The sequence below is a fragment of the Egretta garzetta genome, unplaced genomic scaffold, assembly GCF_000687185.1.
Source record: "Egretta garzetta isolate BGI_Z169 unplaced genomic scaffold, ASM68718v1 scaffold213, whole genome shotgun sequence".
Lineage (NCBI taxonomy): Eukaryota > Metazoa > Chordata > Aves > Pelecaniformes > Ardeidae > Egretta > Egretta garzetta.
The window spans coordinates 1,372,096-1,393,582 of NW_009259242.1; the positions used below are offsets into that span (position 1 = coordinate 1,372,096).

Here is a 21,487-nt window from a genome sequence, read left to right on the forward strand (position 1 = left end):
GCTGCTTTTGTTGCTATGATTGCAGACAGCTGTAGTGATAGATTGTTTGAAGAAAGAAGAAACAATACATCACATGCAGCATTCATTACTGGACTGAGTGTAGGACTGACTCTTTTTCCCCCCCCCTTTTATTGGTTTAACATAAGACTAACTGCTTTAATACGGCTGCATTACTGTCTTTTTGCTCATACTTCATGGCAAATTAATTACAATCACAGTTTTGTTTACTCTGGCAGTAATTATTTTTTCTACTTGCATGCTGTGCTGCTGATCAATTTTAAGGGATTCAACAAGCTAAAAGCATACAGAAGTCATGGCATCTTTGACTACGGAGGCAGGAGCTTTATGTATTCGTCATTCCTATAGCTGCACAAGTAACTAGTATAGAGTTAAGGCACTGAACATTTTACCTGTGATACAATACTATTTGCTTTAAATGCTGTTTTGCTCTGAGATCTGATCAGTGACCTTGGACTTCGGTAATTGCTAGTAATAAGCTTTTTCATATCTGGTCATTCATGCAGTATAAGGAAGAGGTTTACTCATTCTGCCCAGAGGCTGAACCAGCAGAGACAGCAAAGCCAACGTGATTCATTGAATGAAGACAGCAACTTGTTCACATTTTGCCTTGGATAGCCTAAGCTGGTAAGTCTAATTTAACTCTTTAATGCATATAGTCTTAATGATTAGTTTCAAGTATAAAATTTTTCCATAAACACATTTAAGAACACATATATTCTTGAGTGGTTTCTTGGCTGTTGTGTTTTCCTAAAATCTGAAGTTAATGCTTTTACAGCTATGCTGTGTCCTGCTAATGCACCTGTCTATACATGCAGCACGTATGTGTCACATACAACATGTATGTGCCACATACAACAGACAGTGATCTGTAATTTAGATCTTTTTTCTCTCTGCAATATGTTTTTAAAAGGATGTGAATACTAGCTCAGTATTTGCCAATAAAAAAAAAAAAGCCTTTATAAGGGTAACTAATTTATATTCATTTGTATTTGAATTTGACTTTTAAAGCACCCTGCTATTGGGGAATAAAATGGTTACTTTAGCACTTAAAAGCCCAAGTAGAAATCAGATCACAAAGGTTAAGCTACAGCATGTGCAGCATGAAATGTGTGTTGGAAGACTTCAATCACTGGTTTGGTACATGCTATAACAGGGTGATAGTCACACAAATGAGGCTGCTTTAGTGGTTATTTCCAGGGTAGTGCAGTAACTGTTTCCTCAGAGATTCAGGTTATTTGTTATTGGAACCTCTGTCATCTGCCTCTAATTTTGTGTTTTTAATTCTTGGAAATAAAAACTACTGTTAATTACAACTAGTTATAAGGGTAGCTGCTGTTGTTCTGTCTAGTTCTGCTTTTTCACCTGTTGCTAAACTGTTAGTCTTTGATATACTGTAACAATTTTAGTTGTGACAATGATATATCCTCAGGTTAAGCATATTTCAATTGGGGGGTTTGTTATTTCAATCAAGACAATATACATTTTGGGATTTCACCTGATCAGTGAGGTGAGGACATGGTTCCAAAAAACCCAGAACGAATTACTTTAAAGAGTCTAAAACAGCTCTTACAAAATAGTTTGTCTGTAAAAAGAAAATGCCAACATCCAGTAAAAAACAGTAAGTTTTCAATCACAGAGTCATGTGAATTGAGCTGTCTTTGTTTTCCTTACTTCTTATTATGTATTTTACCCATGATTTTGCCTGATCGCATTTCCATTGCTCTCCCAGGAGTCATTTCTACAGCCTAATAATATCACATTTCCAGAAAGTTTTCTAGAATACAGAGCTTACCTTTACCTTTTTTTCATTTCTTGTATGTGACTAGAAAACATATTAAGTATAATAATCTTCAGTAGCATTTTGCATCTTACTGTTTCAGTACACTGGCAAAAAATGCAGTTCATTTGCATTACATTATTCCAGCTATTGCTTTATTGTCCGCATTTATTCCAAGCACTATTTCAGGATATTGATGGTTAGTACAGAGGAAACATTTATATGTTTCAAGTAATTTGTGATGCACTGATTCTGTGTGGATAGCAAAGATGCCATCTGTTTTACTGTTGAATAGCTGCAAGTGTTTACTTAGCTTCTTTATAGACTCACCTGCTCGTGACTTAAGAGAAACTTTCAAGAGATCAATGTAAGAAGAGGACAGAATCTTTTCTAATGTCTTGGGGATCTGCTCTGGCTGTGTACTGAAAATGCTTGTATGCATAATACGGACACCCTATTATTACTGTCCTCACAAGTCACTCTTTAGACTATTAGCAACAGATTACTGTTTTCTTCTGAATGTATAAATCTTGCTTCATTGACCAGATCAGGGTGGGAAGGACTCCAGCAGCCCCTAGGAATTGTAATAATTGGAGTCAAACTATGCTTAGATACAGTCAATATGAACAGTAACCCATGCCATGGGGAACAGGCCTGAGCAGACTTGATATTGAACTGCTGCTAGGCTTTTCTGGGTTGGAGACACGGGCTAGCAGCCCAATGATACCTAGATTTGCTTTGGTCATGAGACTACACCAGCATCCTAGAGTGCTGTAACATATTTAGAGAACCTAGTTTCTTTTACACTGTATATATTGAAATATATTCTCTGTATAAAGTTGCAATTCTAAAAATAACCTCTCTACTTCTCAAGAAAAGCTTGAATTTGATTACTTTCAAGACATTCTGCAAAAGATGCCTGGGCAACTGAGTTTAAGGAGATGGATGCAAATACACTTCCTGCATTAGTGAAGGCTGGAGAAGAGATTGGGTTTTTTAAGAGTCAGGCTGGCAAAATTCCTTTTTTAGTAATTACCTTAATCCTCAAGAGTATTGTCATAATACTAATTCTATGAACTGGAAGCACTACAGCTTATATAATTATGACCTTAAATACACATAAATGCTTCTTCACATCAACACCAAAAATCTTCAGCCAAGATCAGCTCTTCTTCAACAGCTGTCCTCTCCACAGACAACTTAGGCACTGGACATAAACAAGCAGGTAGTTTGGTCTAGCAAGATGGAGGGAGGACTTTATCAGCCTGGGGATGACTGATAAACACATAAGCCATGTTAGCTTTAATAACAGGTGTTCCTGTTTGCTTTTAATAATACCACAATAGGTATGAGAAGTCCTACTAAATAGACATGCCTAACTTATTTCATGTAAACTTATGAAATGTCTACACAGCTTCTCAGTAAGTTTCCATATGGACATACAGGCTTAATGAAGCTTGGTAATTGTGCCACAAGAGGTGCTGAGCCTGGTGCTTTTCATATCAAAAAAATATAATCCCAGAGCAAACACAGTGGAGTATGCTGAGCTACCTTTGAGTTATGTATTGGATGGGTCTACTCTTCTTTTCTGTTCTTGTCTTGGTGGTGTTTAGGTTTATGTGGTAAATGCAAATTGTTCTCTCTCTCATGAGTTTACTGCTAACTATGCAGTATTTGGTATTCAGTGGCTGTACTCTCAGAATCAAATCATTTGGGGAAATTGAAACTTCCTTTACAAACATGCCTATGACATTTATTGGCCTATTTTTATCCACTGATTCTTGACCCATACTTTACTGATGAAAGAAAGAAATTCTTGAAAATGGAGGTAAGAGGAGAAATTTACGTGGGATAATCTGTAGCTCTATATACTAATAAACTGTGGAAGTGTTACTCTAACTGAGAATTAAATTATTATTATGTTTGGTAAATTTCTGGTTTTCTTTAAAATACTAATAACGTGGAACAGTGGAAGATGGGTAATCAGCTATTTCTTAAGCTTATTTTTAATAAGTACCTGAAAATAAACTAAACTATTGAATCTATGCTAAACAGAGAGGTGTGAATGAAATCTTTTGACCATCTTAAAGATTTTATTTCAAGTTTATAATCGCAAATGGTTCCACAGATCCAGCGGTAAAACAAAAAAAGGCTGTCTTCTAAATTTGTCCAATATTAAAACACAACACTTACCAGCAACTTCCATACAGTAAAGCCTAACCCACATTGATTCCACCACATCGTTCCAAATAATTCTGGCATGTCTGGAACATTTGTGAGTTGGCATCGGTGATCATAACTTTAGTGTTATGCTCTAGTTTGACATTAACAAACAACTTCTCATGACAGACATTTTGATTAAACATATTTTGCTATGTTTGCACTCAGCCTTTCTATCTAGTCTGTGCAAGTTTACTGTCTGGGGCAGAGAAGAAAATGCTTCACTTGAAGAGACAGCGATTTTGGTTAGTCCTTGTAGGCACTGTTGAAATGCATGTAATAATTAAAAGGCAGGATGAATTGCTTGTGTGAGCCTCACTACCCTTTTTCCATGAGCTCAGAGAAAAGCAGTCCAAAATCGTTGTAGTATTGCCACTCCTTGAGTGCCAGAGAGCTCGCTTCTTATCACATCCACTCTCACACATTAGTTTCAGGGATGCAGCTCACATAATTCCCTTCTTCTGATTGCACACGCTGGTGTTCTAATTTAACAAAGTCTTCTTGTCACATATGACAATTATGTTGAGTCTGCCTCTCTTTATTCAGAGACTCGGTCTCTCTTCAGTACCCCATGAGCTTGCAGAATATGTGAGATTACTTGTAATCAGCTACTTTTGTGCTCAGGATGTCTGCTTCACCACAACTTAAAAATGAGAAAGGAAGACGTAGACAGCTTATGAGACCTGGGTGGTGGCTTGAATCTTAGGGACCAATTCATTCCAAAGAGCAGCCTCAACAGCAGGACAAGTGTTCAGTAAAGAATGCCTTTATGATTGTAAACAGTTATTAGAGCCTGGTCCTGCAGCCTGATTTGCTTAGATGCAGGCTGAGACTACAAAACCAGAAAGTTACAGGATTTGTATCATAGTACAAAGCTTATTTCCAGGAAAAGATCTGAAAAGTCCAGGAAAAAAAGGCTGAAAGGGTAGACAGATTTACTATTACAACTGTGAGGTCTTCTAGAGAGACATTCTGTCTTATAAATGTGCACACACTCTTGGCAGGGGAAAAAGGAAATGTGAAGAAATTGTGCATTTTCGTCACCTCTTCACTTAGGAAACTGTCCCCAGGGATCTCTGTGCTTGCAGTTGGGTCAAACCTGTTTCTAAGTTTCCCTTCAGAAAGGCAAAACTATTCACACGAAGTATTTCCAGGGTTAAATATTAATTCAATTTTTCCTAATATGGAAAAATTACTGTAATCATAGAGTGTAGAAAGTATTATTTAATTATGAGATATTATGGATAATCCTTTTAGTCTAGGCAGTCTTAGAGAGAGGAGGAAGTCCCTCTTGGAAGAGTTTGTAGTCTAAATGGACAGGGCAAACACAGAGCAGAATAAAATTATGCAATATTTAGGCAAAACCAGTGCCTGGCCACTAACTGAGGGAAGAAACTACTCAATATGAAATGGTAAACAGTAACAGTTAGAATCACAGATTATTTTAACTGTAAAAATTAGTGTAAGGTCTTAGCAATAACCTGGACACTAGTTGGCTGTAGGTAGTTTAAACTGAAAATGCACATATGCCTCACTATGCCTACAACAGAGCCTAAATAGGTTTTCTGTGTTTCAGCTGTTATTTGCTAAAACATAATACCTTAGGAGTCTTGGTCACAGAGCAGGTTCCCTCCCTGCCAAATGCTCCTCAAAACTCTTAACAAAAAAACATTCTCTGCAGCAAAGGACTTTCATTTGGATGGTAACATGTCAGCATTTAATGTAAGTTAAATGTAAGTTCATGCGCTATTTCTGTAGTAGTTTGTGGTGGGTTCAGAGATGAAAAAGTATTTTGAATCCAGCCATACTTCCTGAGAGAAACATTGCTTTGCGTATCTAAAGAGAATCTACCCACCCAGCTGAAAATGTCACATGCTTTTGGAGCACACAGTTGACTAGCAGATAGTAATGTGGGACATAAAGCACAAGGCTTGCCACAGTTGAGCGTGTGTCAAACTTAAGTCACTTGACCAGTTAAAAAATTCAGTCCTGCATTGTGTTCTGTATTCAGTTAGATTTTTTTTTCCTCTCGGTTGCTTCAGTTTTGTTTTAAGAAATCATTGCACTGACAAAATGCATATTATGTACATGTTATCCAAACTGTATAGTAACATTTACGTTTGGGTGTAATTTTTTTGACACACGTATTACCAGAACTCACTCTGTCAAAAGGCCATTTCCCCCATTAAATGAAACCCTTTATCTGTATACAAATTAGCAAATAGTTCTGAAATGGTCTATTTTATTTTTTCATGCTTAATTCTCCATAGCCATAGATATCCATGGGACTAATTCCATAAAGAGCAATTTGCCTTTGAAAAAGCCCAAAATGTGCTTCTGAGTGTTCAAAAACTGTGTGTGAAAGTGATTTTTGCCGTAGAAGTCTTGCAATGTGCGTTTCGATGACACAGTTCTGATCAATGATGTTAGTGTAGCAAAACCTTGTTAAACAGCTGTTGTTTTTCTTCTAGAAACTACTAGCTGAAAATGACACAGCAAATGCATAACTTAAGTCTCCTCCAGACTAAAAAGAACAGCATGCCATCCTCTCCAAATGCTGCAAAGCGGTTGTATCGGAACCTGTCAGAGAAGCTTAAGGGGAGTCATACATCCTTTGATGAAGCATATTTCAGAGCTCGATCTGACCGGCTCAGTCTCCGTAAGACCTCAATGGTAATTACTTGATATTTATCAAATTGCCAATTTACTGTCTTACTAATCTTCCTTAATTGGTTTGCTTCTAATATGTATAATTTTCACCATCTCACTTTGTCTGTTCCCTGACCAGTGCTGTACATTCTTCCCAGACTTAATATTTATGATCCTGTGTCAAAATAAAGTCTGACCACCTTGAAGGCTAAAGAAAAGCTACTTTACCTAAGTAATGATGCTTTATTTTAGGAGTAAGGTCTTATCTTGGCATTAACTTGACAAAATGTGGATTAAATATACACATACAAGTGTTTCCTTTACGAGAAATGAAGAAATAGTATTTTGAGAAAACTGAAGATGACTTTAATAGAAGTTCCCATTTTTCCAAACAACAGAGCAAGTGGAACTTACATGCTGTGACAGATAAACGCAAGGTTGTTCACAGACTGTGGTGATGGTCACTAGATCAGACCATGGAAAAAGGAGATCACACATGTGACCCTAGTCGCAGAACACAGCCAAGCACTCTGGTGTCAGTACAGGAAAGCATATAAGCACCTGCTCGACTTAACACTCACAAGTGCTCCTATTTATGCCAGTGCCGGTAAAGTTACACAACCTCCAGCACATACATTTTGAAGAATAGACTATGTCCCTGAAATAATAGCACAGTGTAAGTTCAGTGCACAACAGAATCTTTTATATTTGCTGGAGGAAGATGAACCTGTTGTTAATATTGCCAAAACAAAATAAATTCCATTTTTCCATAAGTAGAAAGAACAGACACATCCTTCAACTTGTGCTCTGAATTATTTTGCACTTCTGAAGAGCAATGACTTATGACAGTGTCTGTGAATATGTCATGAGACACCTCTTGGAACCATTACTCTGCTGCCCCAAAGCAGATGCTTAGTGCAGTGCAGGGCTAAACTCTGAATATGGTTGGGCCAGATAATAAAAATATTACATTTTGTCAGAAGAAAAATCACACTCTGGAGTCCTTTAACACTTGCAAATCTTTGTTATGTATGAGATATTATATGAATCCATGCAAGAATTGAAAATAATTTTAAAATCAATTCAATGATCCTCTCCCCTAGGATTGCTCCTTTCTTGAAGTCAGAGGACCCATGCATACCCAATGGAAGAGCTAAGCTGAAATGTAGCTCTAGTGCATTAGAAAGTCAAGAGACTGTTGTCTCTCTCCTGTGAAGAAAGACGATGACCTGAAGGAAGCAGGGGATCATGGCTCCTTCCTCCCAGCTCTGCCAGAGCCGATAGATTTTGGTTTACAGAACGAGAAGCCAGAAACACAAACAGAGCTTGATAGTTTGAGAACAGCCTTTGTACAGTAGCCAATAGCTGTGCTTTTGAGGCAGTGGGTTTCCAGATGCTTTCGGTTTGTAGGGATCATTTGAATTTGGGCTTCTAGGTATGAACTGTGGGAAAAGATTCTTTAGATGAATATTTTAGCCACTATCTTTTCTCACCTTTTTCTTTCCAATTGCAAGCTTATGTGTGACTAAGCGAGTGAAAGAGAGGAGGATAAACTAGTGCTGGGGACCATGCCAGAGCAGACTGACATGTAGACTGAATGAATGCCAGTCTGTTAGCATATCTTCTGACCGGTGCTTCTCTAAATATACTCTTCAAATTACATATTCCTTCAAATATGGGGTCTTCTGTCTTACTTACCTAATGAGAAGAGAAATGGCAAATGAGCATAGCCCAAAGATTGAGGAGCAGCGTACTGCTTATGAGGCTCAAGTCCTCTGCTATCCACAGAGCTAATTACTTACAATCTCACTTCTCTCCCTTTTCAGTCCAGATCTGTCAGGTGGTGGGAGTGTCTAATCAATCAGTAGTCATAATTAAGAGACTCAATTTTACATTGTGATGTGGATGGTGGTCTAATGGGATATATACTTGTTCTAACTTTGTTTCCCCCGACTCACTCCACTGTCATGGGAGTGACATAGCTTTTGTCACTGCTGACCTACAGTCAGCACAGGTACCTCTACGTATTACAGTCTGGGGTCTGAGATGGTGCCCACAACAGTCAGTGAATAGGCTCCCACTGAACTCAAAAGGCTTTGGATCCCATTCTAGCCATTCTGCCTGTTGTTTTCACAGTTTTCCCTAGAAATAAATAGCAAGAAAACCGTCAGTGAAGGGGTGGAAATATTCCAGGTCAAGTTGCTAGCTGATGTATTTTATAATCATTGAGTTTCTGTGCTAGAGAGCTAAGTCAGTGACGAAAATCATGTCTCCAGACAAGTGAACAACATTTTTTAGAATTTGTTTTCTTTCAGCTTTGGCTAGTGAAGAGTTTTCTTTCCATTCTCTCTTGCTGTGCAACACTTTCCATTCAGTAAATTGTTGTCTTGCTGCAGACATAGCAATGTCCCAAAATAGCTTTATTCTTGAACTCATGTTTATCAAAACAACCCTTTGCAGAAACTACTTTAATGTTTTTTCCAACTCCAGTAGCACATAGTGGACTTTTTCAGTCAAACCTAGAGCAAATATCTTGAAAGGGGCACTTCATTTTAATTAAGCTACATAAGATTGCATTTCTAAACACACCAGCACTGAATCACTTACTGGAACACAGTTATTACTTACTGCAAAGCAATACTGTAGTCCTTTTCAGTATATACATTTGTGCATCAGAGTAACACCTAAATAAATTAATCACATAGCACAGCTGTCTAGGTAATGATTAGAGGCTGCAGGACTGAGTCAAGAAAAAAGCAATGTAAAAACTGCCCTAAACTTTACCTGATCACTTGTAAATGCAATTCAGTTTCTCTTTGAATTCAACAGTTTTGTTTTTTCAGAGCAGAAGAAAGTTATCTAGTAAATGTAAATGAAGGCAGAAATCAGAAGGTTCTTGTTAGTATTTGTGACAATACCAGCTGGACTAAAACTGAGCACATGGCTCTAAAGATACTGCCTCTTACCCCTGTTTGAATTTCTTACCCCTGGGCTGCAGGTGTCTGAATAACCCTGTGATACTAGCAAGTCTTTACATAGAATATGAACAGCTTTTTGCAGAAAACTATATAATCTTCAAATCTATTTCTGTCTTCTGCATGGAAGCAAATACTTGGGGGAAAGTTGGTCAGGTGTATAGAAAAGAATGTTTTTCTGGACTTGGAGAGCTGGGCTCGATGCAGACTTCCAAATGGGGCAATTTACTGGCATGGCTGAAAATGTGGTAGACATTTTGCTGTCTCACCAGGTTATTTTTTGACTGAAATAGGTATAGCATGGTTAGATGCGCAGTGTTGTGTGGATGAGGCAGGCATACATGCCCAGTTAGAAAGGCCATATCACAGTTCCCATGTTTTTGCACTCTTTAAAGTTATGAGACTTTCCAACATATTCCAGTCTATTGCTTGTGTCTGAATTGTTCATTTGGAAAACCTGGTATTTGCAATTTGGTCTCATAATTGTTTGGATTGGATGAAATAGCTTACAAAATTTGTGCTTTGTTTCTTCTTTAAATCAGTGCAGCTTTTTCAATCAGATTTCTAATGAACTGAAGAAATAGAAATTTGCTTTTATTTTTTACCTTTTGGTGAAAAATTCTTGCCAACAGGTTAGCTGGCAAGAGCGTTTATGAGGAATTAACCTAAGCATGTGCTTAGATTCTGTTCAGCAATGTACTTAAGGCCAAAATTTCACAAATATTTTAGGTATTTCATGTGGCAAGCAAAAATCCAAAGATACGTTTTCAAAGGCAGTTCTAAATCTTGATAACTGACTCCAAAAATAACAATTCAAATCAAAGTTTTAAAAATAGTTCTACAATAATCATTCAGGTAGGTAATTCTGTTGTTAAAGTATGTATATATATTTGAAAAGGGCCAAATGCTTTTGTCAGCCATGTCATTGGGTTAATTTCAGCTATAATACTGAAGTTAGCCATCTTTTTTTATCATGTAACAGGGATTTTTTTTTTTTTATATAACACAAGAAATTCCTGAGATGTAGTACAAGATTGATTGAGTTTCACACAATATTGGAATTAAAGCCAAATAATGGTATTGAACAGGTAGGGTAGCACTCTACAAATGCTAACTCACTTAACTTTTATGCATATACATGAAGTCAATTAAAAGAGAATTAATATTCTGATTTCAAAAAATGGGAAAAACATGTATGTACCCAGTGCCACAGCAGTGGAAATGTGAACCGAAAAATATCTAGTTTCCTGTCCTAAGTGAGCACCACAATGCTGTCATTGAGTAATATCATCAGCCGTACCTTTATATTCTGCTCTCAGACTGTTAGCTGGTATTTCCTAAAATGAACTTAACTAAAAGAAATGGAAACTAATGTAGTTATTCAGTTTTCTTCAACCAATTCCCATTGTAGTAAGCTCTTTATGAATTTATCGTTAAGTAGCTTTTCCTAGCTGTGATGAGTTACAAGAGTAATATGATTTTGCTTGTTTTCTGATTGGATCAAAATGCAGATGCTTCTGAAGTGTAATTACCCTTTATTTCCACAGAAAACAGCACAGAGGAAGCTCCAAAATCAGTAGAAAAAGAATTTGGAATGGGTGTAAACTGTGATTAAATTCATGCTTTTTAGAATGTTGATATATCTTTTTGGAGAATTGGTAAATATATTTTGCTTTTCTAATAATTTATATGATAAAGCAGTCTATCAGTTCACAGTCCTCATTCATAATAATGAAGTTTCAAAGAGTGGAAGAGCACAGCTTTTTTTTTTTTTTCCTTTTTATGTGGAACATTAATGGCCTATTTATGTTAATTTTGAGTACATAGTACAGTGACATACAGCTGTTAAATGCACATCATTGACTTGAGTGGGAGTTGATGACATATAGCATGTATCAGAATCATACCATTAATTAACGTATTTTGTAATTATAATTACAATTAATTAAAATTATTTTAACTTGTAGCCAGAGCACTTCATCCCTTCAGGGTAGGGGCAAAATGCCAGAATAAGAGTAAGATCTCTGATTTCAGGATGATAAGATATTATATAAGCAAGACAGCAGATGTGTGGAGCTACTGGAATGAAAAGAAATATTGCTGCATTGCAGTAAAAATTTCTGACACTTTTAAGTTTTAGCTTACAATAACAGAAATATGTGCTGGCCTCTCTTCTAACATTTTGTGGAGATGCACCCTCTCTAATGACAGTATATGTCCTTAAAGATAATTTTTTGCCTTGAACTTGCTATCTTTTGTACTTAAGTGTCTGAGAGGTGGATTCCCAAGTCGGCACTATTCTCCTAGATTTGCAAAGCAGTAGACCAGAAGATCTCTGTCAGGCCTGAGAATTTCAGAAGATGTTTTTAACTTCAAGCACAACTGAAAAAAAACCCTGTAGAACTGATCAAATCCCAAGGTGTAGCTGCAGACTCTAGTTTTCAGAACTGCTTGCAAACCATTTGTTTTAGGAGGTGACAAAAGATGTTTCAGCACATCACTGCTCTTTCAGGAAGTGTTGTTTCACTGAGAGCAAAACTTGGACAGGGATATGCCAAATAAAACTACATCAATTTAAAAAAGAAAATGAAGTTTTGATGTGGCTGAAATGTTAACTTCTAATCACAGTAGCAGACTGTTTCAATTAAATATTTATTTGATATAATAAATAATACATTACTACCTAGGAATTTTCTCTGTGTTTCCTCCATGTAGGTTTCAGGACACAGGAAGCTAGTTTACATCATGTATCTGGATCGCTTGCTCTGTTATGTATGCATGTCTCCAGTATGCCCATTGGCACAGTATGTCTACATAGATCTCAGTTCCTTTATGTGACCACATGCTGAGCCCTCCTTGTTTAGCTGGGCCTCTTGATTCTACTAATTCATTCTTAAGAGGAAAAAACCCTATTGGGAAATTATGGCAATGGGACACTGGGAGAGAATTTAAAGAAGCTTGGCAAATATCATGTCATTACTGTAGGCTCCAGAAGGATGTTCTCATAACAGAAACCATGCTACTCTCCTGCACCTGCTTCTCCACAGCTCCATTAAGAAACAACAGATTTCTTTGTATTATACCATTCTTTTATCTTGACATTGGTAAGGAAAAGGTTCAGTGGTTCTCCCTGCTTGAGAGTCAGTGCCATGTATGTTCTTGGTTTTGGCTCCTTGTGTTCTCGGCTGTTCAGACACATCACTTTCTGGACATGGACACTGGATGGTTGATTTTTTCAGTCTCATTTCTACTTCTTTATTTACAGAGTATACATTTCAAAGCTGCTTCTAGTTACAAGCTAATGCAAAAATATAAGCACCTAGAAATGACCAAAGTGTTTGATTGAACAGTACCTATTAGTAGCTCACACTGGAGCTGTGAAGGTTTTTCTCCAGAATAGCTTGTTTGATTTGGATTTTGATCACCTGAGTTTGTAGATTTTTAGTTTAAACTTTCAGTTTGAAAAGCTCAGTAATCGAAGACAGTCATGTAGTTGCTCATATAGTTTGATTACAGGACAGATGTCTAAATAAGTATGGGTTTGTTTTGTATGAGTTTGAATCTCACTTGAATCTTCCCATAGACCTGAAGCAAGTTCATGCACACAAGTGCAGAGGCAGAGCACAAACAATTTCTATGTTTCTAGCTGAACCTAAGCTGGGCTGGAGGATCAACATTTTATAGCAACCTCACAAACCACAAATTTTCTCAACTTATCTTTAAAACACTGACATTTGAAAACTTTTACTGAATTTCTGTTTTTATTGATACACAGAATTTCCAGTGCAATGAAGCTATGTTTGAGGCTGTAGAACAGCAAGATCTGGACGCTGTTCAGATTCTTCTTTATCAATACACACTGGAGGAACTGGACCTGAACACACCAAACAGTGAGGGATTAACTCCTTTGGATATTGCCATTTTGACAAACAACATCCCTATTGCTAGGACCCTTCTACACGTTGGGGCAAAGGAAAGCCCACACTGTAAGTAAAGATCACAAATCAAATTGACTTAGATTATTGTTTGTAGGAGGTTAGGTTTGCTGCTGTTTTGGGAAATTAATTGCATTACACATGAAAATGGACTGGTTTTATCGTAAAGATGATCATGCCAGCAATAGTACCACAGTGGTGGAGGACATTTGCAGCAATATCAGCTTGTTGAATGTGTGCTCGGTAGATCTTTTTTGTTCTCTATGTCAGATACACGAACTGATGAATCAGGTTGAGCTTCTAATGTGATTAACAGTGGGGCAGCTGAGTTAACATCAATACTGAGAAAATAATCTTTAAAAATATGGAAGCAGGAACTGAGTGAGTGATTCAAAGATCATGGTCTGAAATATGAAGTTTGTCATCAAAAATGAAAGGACGATGGGTTGTCTAGACTTTGGTTTATTTTTATTATCCTTTTGCTTTTGGCTATGCTGCCTTCAGGAGACAGGTTGTGTTGAAATCTATCATTTCCATTACCCACAGACTCCTCACTCCTAGTCTTCAAATGGCCTAAAATCCCACTTAAATGAGAATTTCAAAGTTCTACAGAACCAGAGAAAATCTAAACACAAAACAGACCTTCTCACTTTACTGGAATACCAATATTGCTTATAACTACATATTGTAGTTATAAAACTCCTTTGTATTCCTTCATGGACATTTTTATGCACAATTTGTGGGTTGGAGGGTGACTTACCAACCCAATTAATCAACTGTATACCATGACACAAACTCTGACGCCTTACTTGTGTCTAAAAATACACCAATGTATGCGAATTTGTTTTAAACTGTCAATGCCTATATTTAGGACATTCCCAGCAAGGCTATAATGAGACTGTGTTTGAGGGGTTCGGCCACTGCAGACTCTGCCATTAATTTGAAGTTAGTTAAATTAACAACATTTAGTGCTGGCATGTCAATCTCAGTGCTCCAGGAAATTGCACCTTGAGGCTACTAACATTGCCAGTTTTTTCACTGGAGAGTGTGTGTGCATGTGCGTGTGTGTGTTGAGTTTTTTTGCCAGACCCTCAGTGTTGGTACACCTTTATTGCTTTTCTATGTCCACAGCACTTATATTATCATTTATTCTGGCCTCCTTTAACCTTCCCTGGAGATTTTTGCATAGTGTAGCTGCTCAGTGAAAAGAGTTTTTTAGTTTTATATTTATTTGTTTATTTTTCTGTCATGGTTCATGACTGAGGCTTTAAAAAAAAGTGTGACAGCATTTAGAGTACATGATTGACTGCTGAAGCAACATTCATTAACCATGACAAATCTAGAGGAAAACACAGTCTTGAGTGTTCTAAACAGCAGTAAAAAAGACTAAACTAATTTTTCATTGACCTCATCTGTAAATAAATGCAGTCTGATGGCGAGCAGGGGCAATCATAAATTAGTATTCATTTCCTGTAATTAATGCAAACATGCCTATGAACACAGAGAATATGAATATATAACCACCTCATTTCCATTTCAAAATATACCCACCAAATTTCCACTTCACTTATCTTGATTTTCAGTTTTTCTGATTGAAATAATGGATGAAGCATTCTCAATAAAAAGCAAATGATTGTTTATTTTGATTTTTTTTTTACCTTAAGGGTTTACAGTTGCTACTTGAGAGTAAAATGCAAAAAGTTATTTTCAGCACTCGAAACAAAGGTTCACAGCATCTTTGCATGTGGCTTCATTCTTGTGGAATTGATAGCAGTCACTTTCTATTTTCTCTAGTCTTTCTGCTTTGCTTTCTGTACTTCACTAACCCTGTTAGCATGAAATCAGTTCTGTCTGTATGATCTCAGGGCTGCAAGAACATGATCCAGCACCCAGCAGGAGCATTTTCATTTCTCTATGGTGGGCAGCTGAGCAAGGCTTCCTCAGGATGAGTGGGAGGGGAGGAGTTTTCAAGGTAAAATTCTGACTCACCCCAATTTTGGGACAGGACACAAACATCCCTTGGTCTGATTGGAAGTGTATAGGACAGATGAACAGATCTGGAAGGCTGCAAGGTAGAGGAATTCCCCGTTCCAAGTGCACACAGAAAGCTTCCTACAGAGAAAACTCTTGCTCTTAGCCGTAGTGATCCAGCTGAAATCTCACCCTAACCTAATGCTGTAGAAAAAAGGATCTGGAGGACAGACAGCTTCCATCTGTATCACCTGGATTTCTGCCTGGAATAGGAACAACAGCAGATAAAGCAATAGAAAGTAAACCTATGATCTTCATTTCCACATGGAGCTCAGATTGTATAAACCTTAACAGGAACTCAACAACTCTTAAACACAAAACAAGATCAGAGTACAGCATTTAAAAATATTAATTTAGTTTAGGGAGAAGACAAAGTCCACTGTGTTATCTTTTCAGTTACTCTTATTCATCATATACGCATGGTTTGGCTTGTCTTGTTCATGTGAACCCAAATGAAAATAAGGTTAAAATTTCCAGTGGCTGATTGGACATATTTGCAAGACAGTTGTGGATCAGAATCTTGTTTAAACAGATAGAGCCAGATCCTTAGTAAGAACTTGAACCAATGCCAATTCTCAATCACCTGAAGTTCTGGCACATAAAACCTCCTTCTTCAGTCCTGTTGCGCTATCAGATGTGTTGCATGCTTATTGTAGGCATGGATCCAGGAAACCATATCACCTCTGGCCTCCCAGTAAACAGGCAGTTCTGAGGATGCCAGCAGATTCCAGTAAGCCTGGCCATATGTCTCTGATGTCCATATGAAGAATGATCAAACTTCAAGGATGGCTTCAAGCCAGCTTCTGAAAGCAAAGTCTTAGAGATAAACATTCTTCAAAAACAACCTTTTGGATGTCAGAGGTGTTGAGTAATTTTTTGCTCTCCTCCTGTGGCTTTAAATATCCCATGGCACTTTTCACATCCGTATGTAGGGTTATTCTTAGACTCTGCTGAACTTCAATTGGGATATTATTATGAGAGACAGGGGGTTCAGACTGGATAAAAGAGACACCTTTTTCACCATAAGGACAGTAAAGGAGTGGAATAGGTTGTCTAGAGTCATTGTAAAGCCTCCATCCTGAGAAGTTTTCAAGACCAGACTGGATAATGCCCTCAGTAACTTGGTCTGACCTCACAGTTGACCCTGTTTTTTACAGGAAGGTTGGACTAGAGAAGGTCCTTTCCAATCTGATTTATAGAATCATAGAATCGCTTTGGTTGGAAAAGACCTTTGAGATCATTGAGTCCAACCTTTAACCTAACCCTGCCATCCCACCACTAAACCATGTCCCTAAGCACCTCATCTATCCTTCTTTTAAATACCTCCAGGGATGGGGACTCGACCACCTCCCTGGGCAGCCCATTTCAGAGCCTGACAACCCTTTCGGTGAAGAAGTTTTTCCTAATGTCTAGCCTAAACCTGCCCTGGCGCAGCTTCAAACCATTCCCCCTCGTCCTATTGTCCATTACCAGGAAGAAGAGGCTGACCCCCACCTCGCTACAGCCTCCTTTCAGGTAGTTGTAGAGGGCGATCAGGTCTCCCCTCAGCCTCCTCTTTTCCAGGCTAAACAACCCCAGTTCCCTCAGCCGCTCCTCGTAAGACTTGTGCTCTAGACCCCTCACCAGTTTTGTGGCTCTCCTCTGGACATGGTCCAGCAATGCAACATCTTTCTTTTTTATTTGTCCCATAATTTATTTTTTATTTGTCCCATAATCCTATGGTTCCAGGTTAGGAATAACACACTCATACACGCAGACGTCTTTGCTGATGTGGTGTTTTGATGTCAAAAATCTGACAGAGTTTTGGTCCCTTATCTGCTACAGTTTGATGTTTTCAGAAATATCTACTGCTCATGGCTTATGCAAGTGAATGATCAGTGCATCCTGTGCAAGATTCATGCCATTCCTGTAAAAACCTTAGGGAAACCAAGACCCTGGCTGTCCCTACAGAGCAACTCCCCATCGTTGCTAAGAGTAGCTGCTTGCACTAATGCAGTGTTTTCAGTAAATAGGGGGCTTTTAAATTAAGACTATCTCAGAACTCTTCAGCAAAAATACCAGACAACAGAGAACGGTTATTTTCTGCGATTTCAGAATACCTTCTCTTGTACACTATTTCCTGCGTATTGAACAGTGGTTGTATTTCTTTTCAGATTAAACACATTTACAAGTCCTGTTTTCTAAACTGCAAATAATTTGAACAATTTCAGACTAACAGCATTGATGAAAATAGGGCTTGATTCACCACATTTCACTGTATAATCAAGGGGCTGGCTTAGGGTAGTCTTGTGGACTTGGGGTAAAATCAAAACTATTTTAGTTTGTAACTTATGCAATCTTCATTTTCACCTTTATTAGCATGTAGCACTCCATGCAGGCAATCTGACCTGCTAAACGTCAAATTAAAATTATTCTGAGCTCTGGAGAAAAACAAAGTTTCCATGTGTCAGGCTGTTTGCTATCTGTCCAGTCTGTCAGAGGACTAATTAGATATTACATGGGCAAAACTGTGGCAAAAAGAAAACCTGGAAAGAGATCCATTCTATGCCAGCCATGGCCCTTAGACACAAAACTCTCATTCTTAAGTAAGTTTGCCAATTAGATCTCTCTTCTCGTGCAGAGATATATGTTGTATGTGTTTATAACTGGTACAACCTTTATTTCTATAAAAGCTTATGATAATATGGGAAAGTAGGGGTTGGATAGAAGCCAAATGCTTTATTATTTTAGTTAATTTTTAACATTCCACCAACTTAAAACATATATGCAATTTCAGTCTAATTAAGACATTTTTAAGCATATGAGAAACATTGGAAGATAAAATTTGCTCAATTTATTCATGTTGTTAATCCCATTTAAGTGGCCAGATCCTTAAGTGGTATAAATTGGCATGCTCTAATCCACTTGATGACAAGGTAACTACTGGAAGGCAGAGTGTTCAAGGATTTGATCTTATATGTGTTATACCAGAATGCGTAAGGACAGAATTTTGTCACACAAGTCCACCAAGCAATTACTTTTCTTTTTTCTTGGTAGTTGTTAACATGGAAAGCAGGTCAGTGCATCTGAGTACATTGGTCCAGGAAGCACAGCAGCGAGTTACTGAATTGTCTGCCCAAGTGATGAATGAAGGCCTTGGTACAGACAGCACAGAAAAAGAGAAGCAACTAAAAGCATGGGAATGGAGATACAGGCTATACAAGCGCATGAAAGCAGGCTACGAGCATGCTAGTAAGTAGAAGAAAATACTTGCAAAATTCAAGAGAAGTCTACAACTGAGACTTTGTGGAGCAAAGATGCTCTCACTAACTGATCCTCGCAGCACTGCTGTGAAGAAGATGAATGTTAGGGTGGGAAAACTGAGGCATACGACTAAATGGCCTTCCCAAGAATGAGAAGGAAATTGATGTTAGAACAATAGAGGACCAAATATCTGAGAGTAACAAGCATATAGCTCCTTTTGGAGCGGGCTGCATAAAATTGATGAGACTTCCAAACTCTTGGTTGAGGATCTAATGATTCTGTCCTGCTTATTTCTCTTTACATTTACTCCTGGATGTCATTTAATGTGCTCAGAGTTTAAAACAGGATGACTAGAAAAGAATATAGGAATAGGGAGGAAGAGGGATGGGAATATTGGCCTTTTTTCTGCTGTAATTTGATTTTTTTAAAAAAATGTATTCCGTTTTAGAAGAATGGAGTTGTCCTAAACATTTGATCAAACAATGGAATTTCATTTTGCATATAAAATTGTGAAAACTTAATCTTAATTTTGGCATCTATGTGTAGCATTTCATCAGTATACTTACAGATCAGGTCATTCTAAACAGTTGTATGAGTCTATACCCAAAGTAAATGTGAATTTGGGCCCATGGGAAGGAGTAAACAGGGGTGAATTGTTTCACATGTAGATCTTTTAGCCGTATCCTATTCAATGAAATACAATCATTGCCATTAACATTTTAACAACCATCTTTATATAAATACTTACAAATAATTTTCTCAAATGTGTTGTATTCTAAGTTTACTTCTTCAATACAGATGCAGTGCTCCTTGTATTAGATACTAAATACAGGAAATAAAGCAATAGTGTAAGTTAATATAATAATTTTTTAAATCAATCCCAGCAGTAAGTCATGACATTTTGTGTTTGATTTCTGAATTGAGTCTGATTGATATGCTGTGAATTAAGCTTTTTTTTAAAAAAAAAAAAAAAAGATGTTAGGCCTCAACTGACAACTGTATTTTGGAGCTATTACACTGAACATTTGTGGAATTTGCAATTTCTGAATCACAATAATGTAAAAATGTTTTCTGTTATTTGATAAATTTGAGTTTGTTAGTGAAACCATAAAGGTTTAATTAGCTCTTTGTGGTTTTGTCCTTTCTCTCTCCTCCTACCTACCCCAAGAGATTTATAGGGGCTTTTCATTGACATAATTAGCATGAATCTGTTTTATTGGGTTACATATATCCAGGAAGATATTTTTAACCAAAAGGAGCCAAAAACCATGATAGAAACAAATGGTGTCTGCAGGATATTGTTAGCAGGGGCACTAATTAAAATGCTCAAAAGGCAGAGAACACAAACACCTACAACCCAAAGCTCACAATTGCAGGGTGATTTTCAGTGGGTTCTTTGAAGACTCAGAAACATTGTTTGAATAGGATTTGTTGTGCTGAAGAGCTGATGTTTTCTCTTCTCTCCCAGGAGCCCCTGAGGCGCCAACCAATGTCTGTCTCATGGTAACAAGCAGTACATCACTCACTGTCACCTTCCAAGAACCTCTGAGTGTCAACTCAGCTGTGGTGACCAAGTATAAAGGTACTGGATTTAGACATCTTTCATTTACCTTAACAATGTACAAAAATTTGAGGGCTAAGTGACAAGGGTATTTATCTACAAGAGATTATATTACAATGCTAGTAATGTCTGAATTAATTATTTTCCTAGTTAATAGCTGTAGAAGTGGAATTTTCTTAAAAGATTCCCCAAAGACAAAAATTTTATTAAAAAAGAAAAATAAATTAACCAAAAGCTTTCTCCATGAGTGCTTTGAAGACGTTTGCTTGACTCACTGTGGTTAGGACATCGGCTCAATGACTGGGTTGAGATGAGCAGTTATAAAACACAAGCTAACTTTTGGTGCCTGTGGGCTCCTGAAACCATGTGTATCCTTGTAAATGCCAAACCCAAACCACCATTCCTTAAAGGAATGCCTCTGGAAGCTGAAATTTTTGGCATGGGCATCATACAGCCCAACTAATTAGCTATTCCAGGGCTGCCACATCATTCTTGGAAAAGCAATACATTTGGGGTGGCACCAGTTAGTTGCAAAGTGGAATGAATAGGAAAATGCTTCCATCTGAATAGCACTGTTTAATAGAAATAGTTTTAAACCAGAATTTCTGTTCCACAGGAAATTCCAACATTTTAAAAAAAAGTTTTGCTGAAGATTAGAACAAAAATGAGAAATTTTAAAATTTCCTGTTTAAAGGAACTTCCAGGTTTTCTAAAATGTTTGGAACAGTAAGTTCTTCAGTTTTAAGTGCAGCAGTCCACAGCCTCTATCTTCCAGTGGGACCCTGAGTCCTTCTACAGGTCAAGGGACTGAAAAGCACTGTTCTGAAGATCTGAGGCCTTCTTTGCTCAGCCCAGGGGAGTCAAGGAGTGAGGATCCTGAAAGTCCTCTTAGTTATCTGTCACCATGTCTCTCTTAATGTTTCTTGTTTTGTTTGTTTCTTTGTATTAATAATTAAAAACTCATTTGAGAGGTTCTTGAACCTTGGATTTCCATACACATAGTAAGAACCATAATGGCTCTGTTGTGGGGCAGTCTATTTCATGTTTCCATCTTGTGGGTGTCACAGGGATCGCT

The 21,487-nt window shown here is 37.6% G+C and overlaps 1 protein-coding gene across 2 annotated transcripts in view; it reads left to right on the forward strand.

Annotated features, from left to right (window-relative positions):
• The first annotated feature begins 555 nt into the window (after positions 1-555).
• Positions 556-21,487, forward strand: part of ANKFN1 (ankyrin repeat and fibronectin type III domain containing 1) — a 68,046-nt gene continuing 47,114 nt past the window's right edge. The window contains exons 1-6 of one of the 2 annotated variants that reach the window (XM_035891635.1): positions 556-607; positions 5,641-5,695; positions 6,490-6,691; positions 13,418-13,628; positions 18,645-18,839; positions 20,320-20,433. In XM_035891635.1, the coding sequence (XP_035747528.1) occupies positions 6,506-6,691; positions 13,418-13,628; positions 18,645-18,839; positions 20,320-20,433 (706 nt within the window). In that variant the 5' untranslated portion in view covers positions 556-607; positions 5,641-5,695; positions 6,490-6,505. Of the gene's footprint in view, positions 608-5,640; positions 5,696-6,489; positions 6,692-13,417; positions 13,629-18,644; positions 18,840-20,319; positions 20,434-21,487 lie in introns of those variants that run through there. The other variant, XM_035891634.1, reaches the window with a different exon arrangement.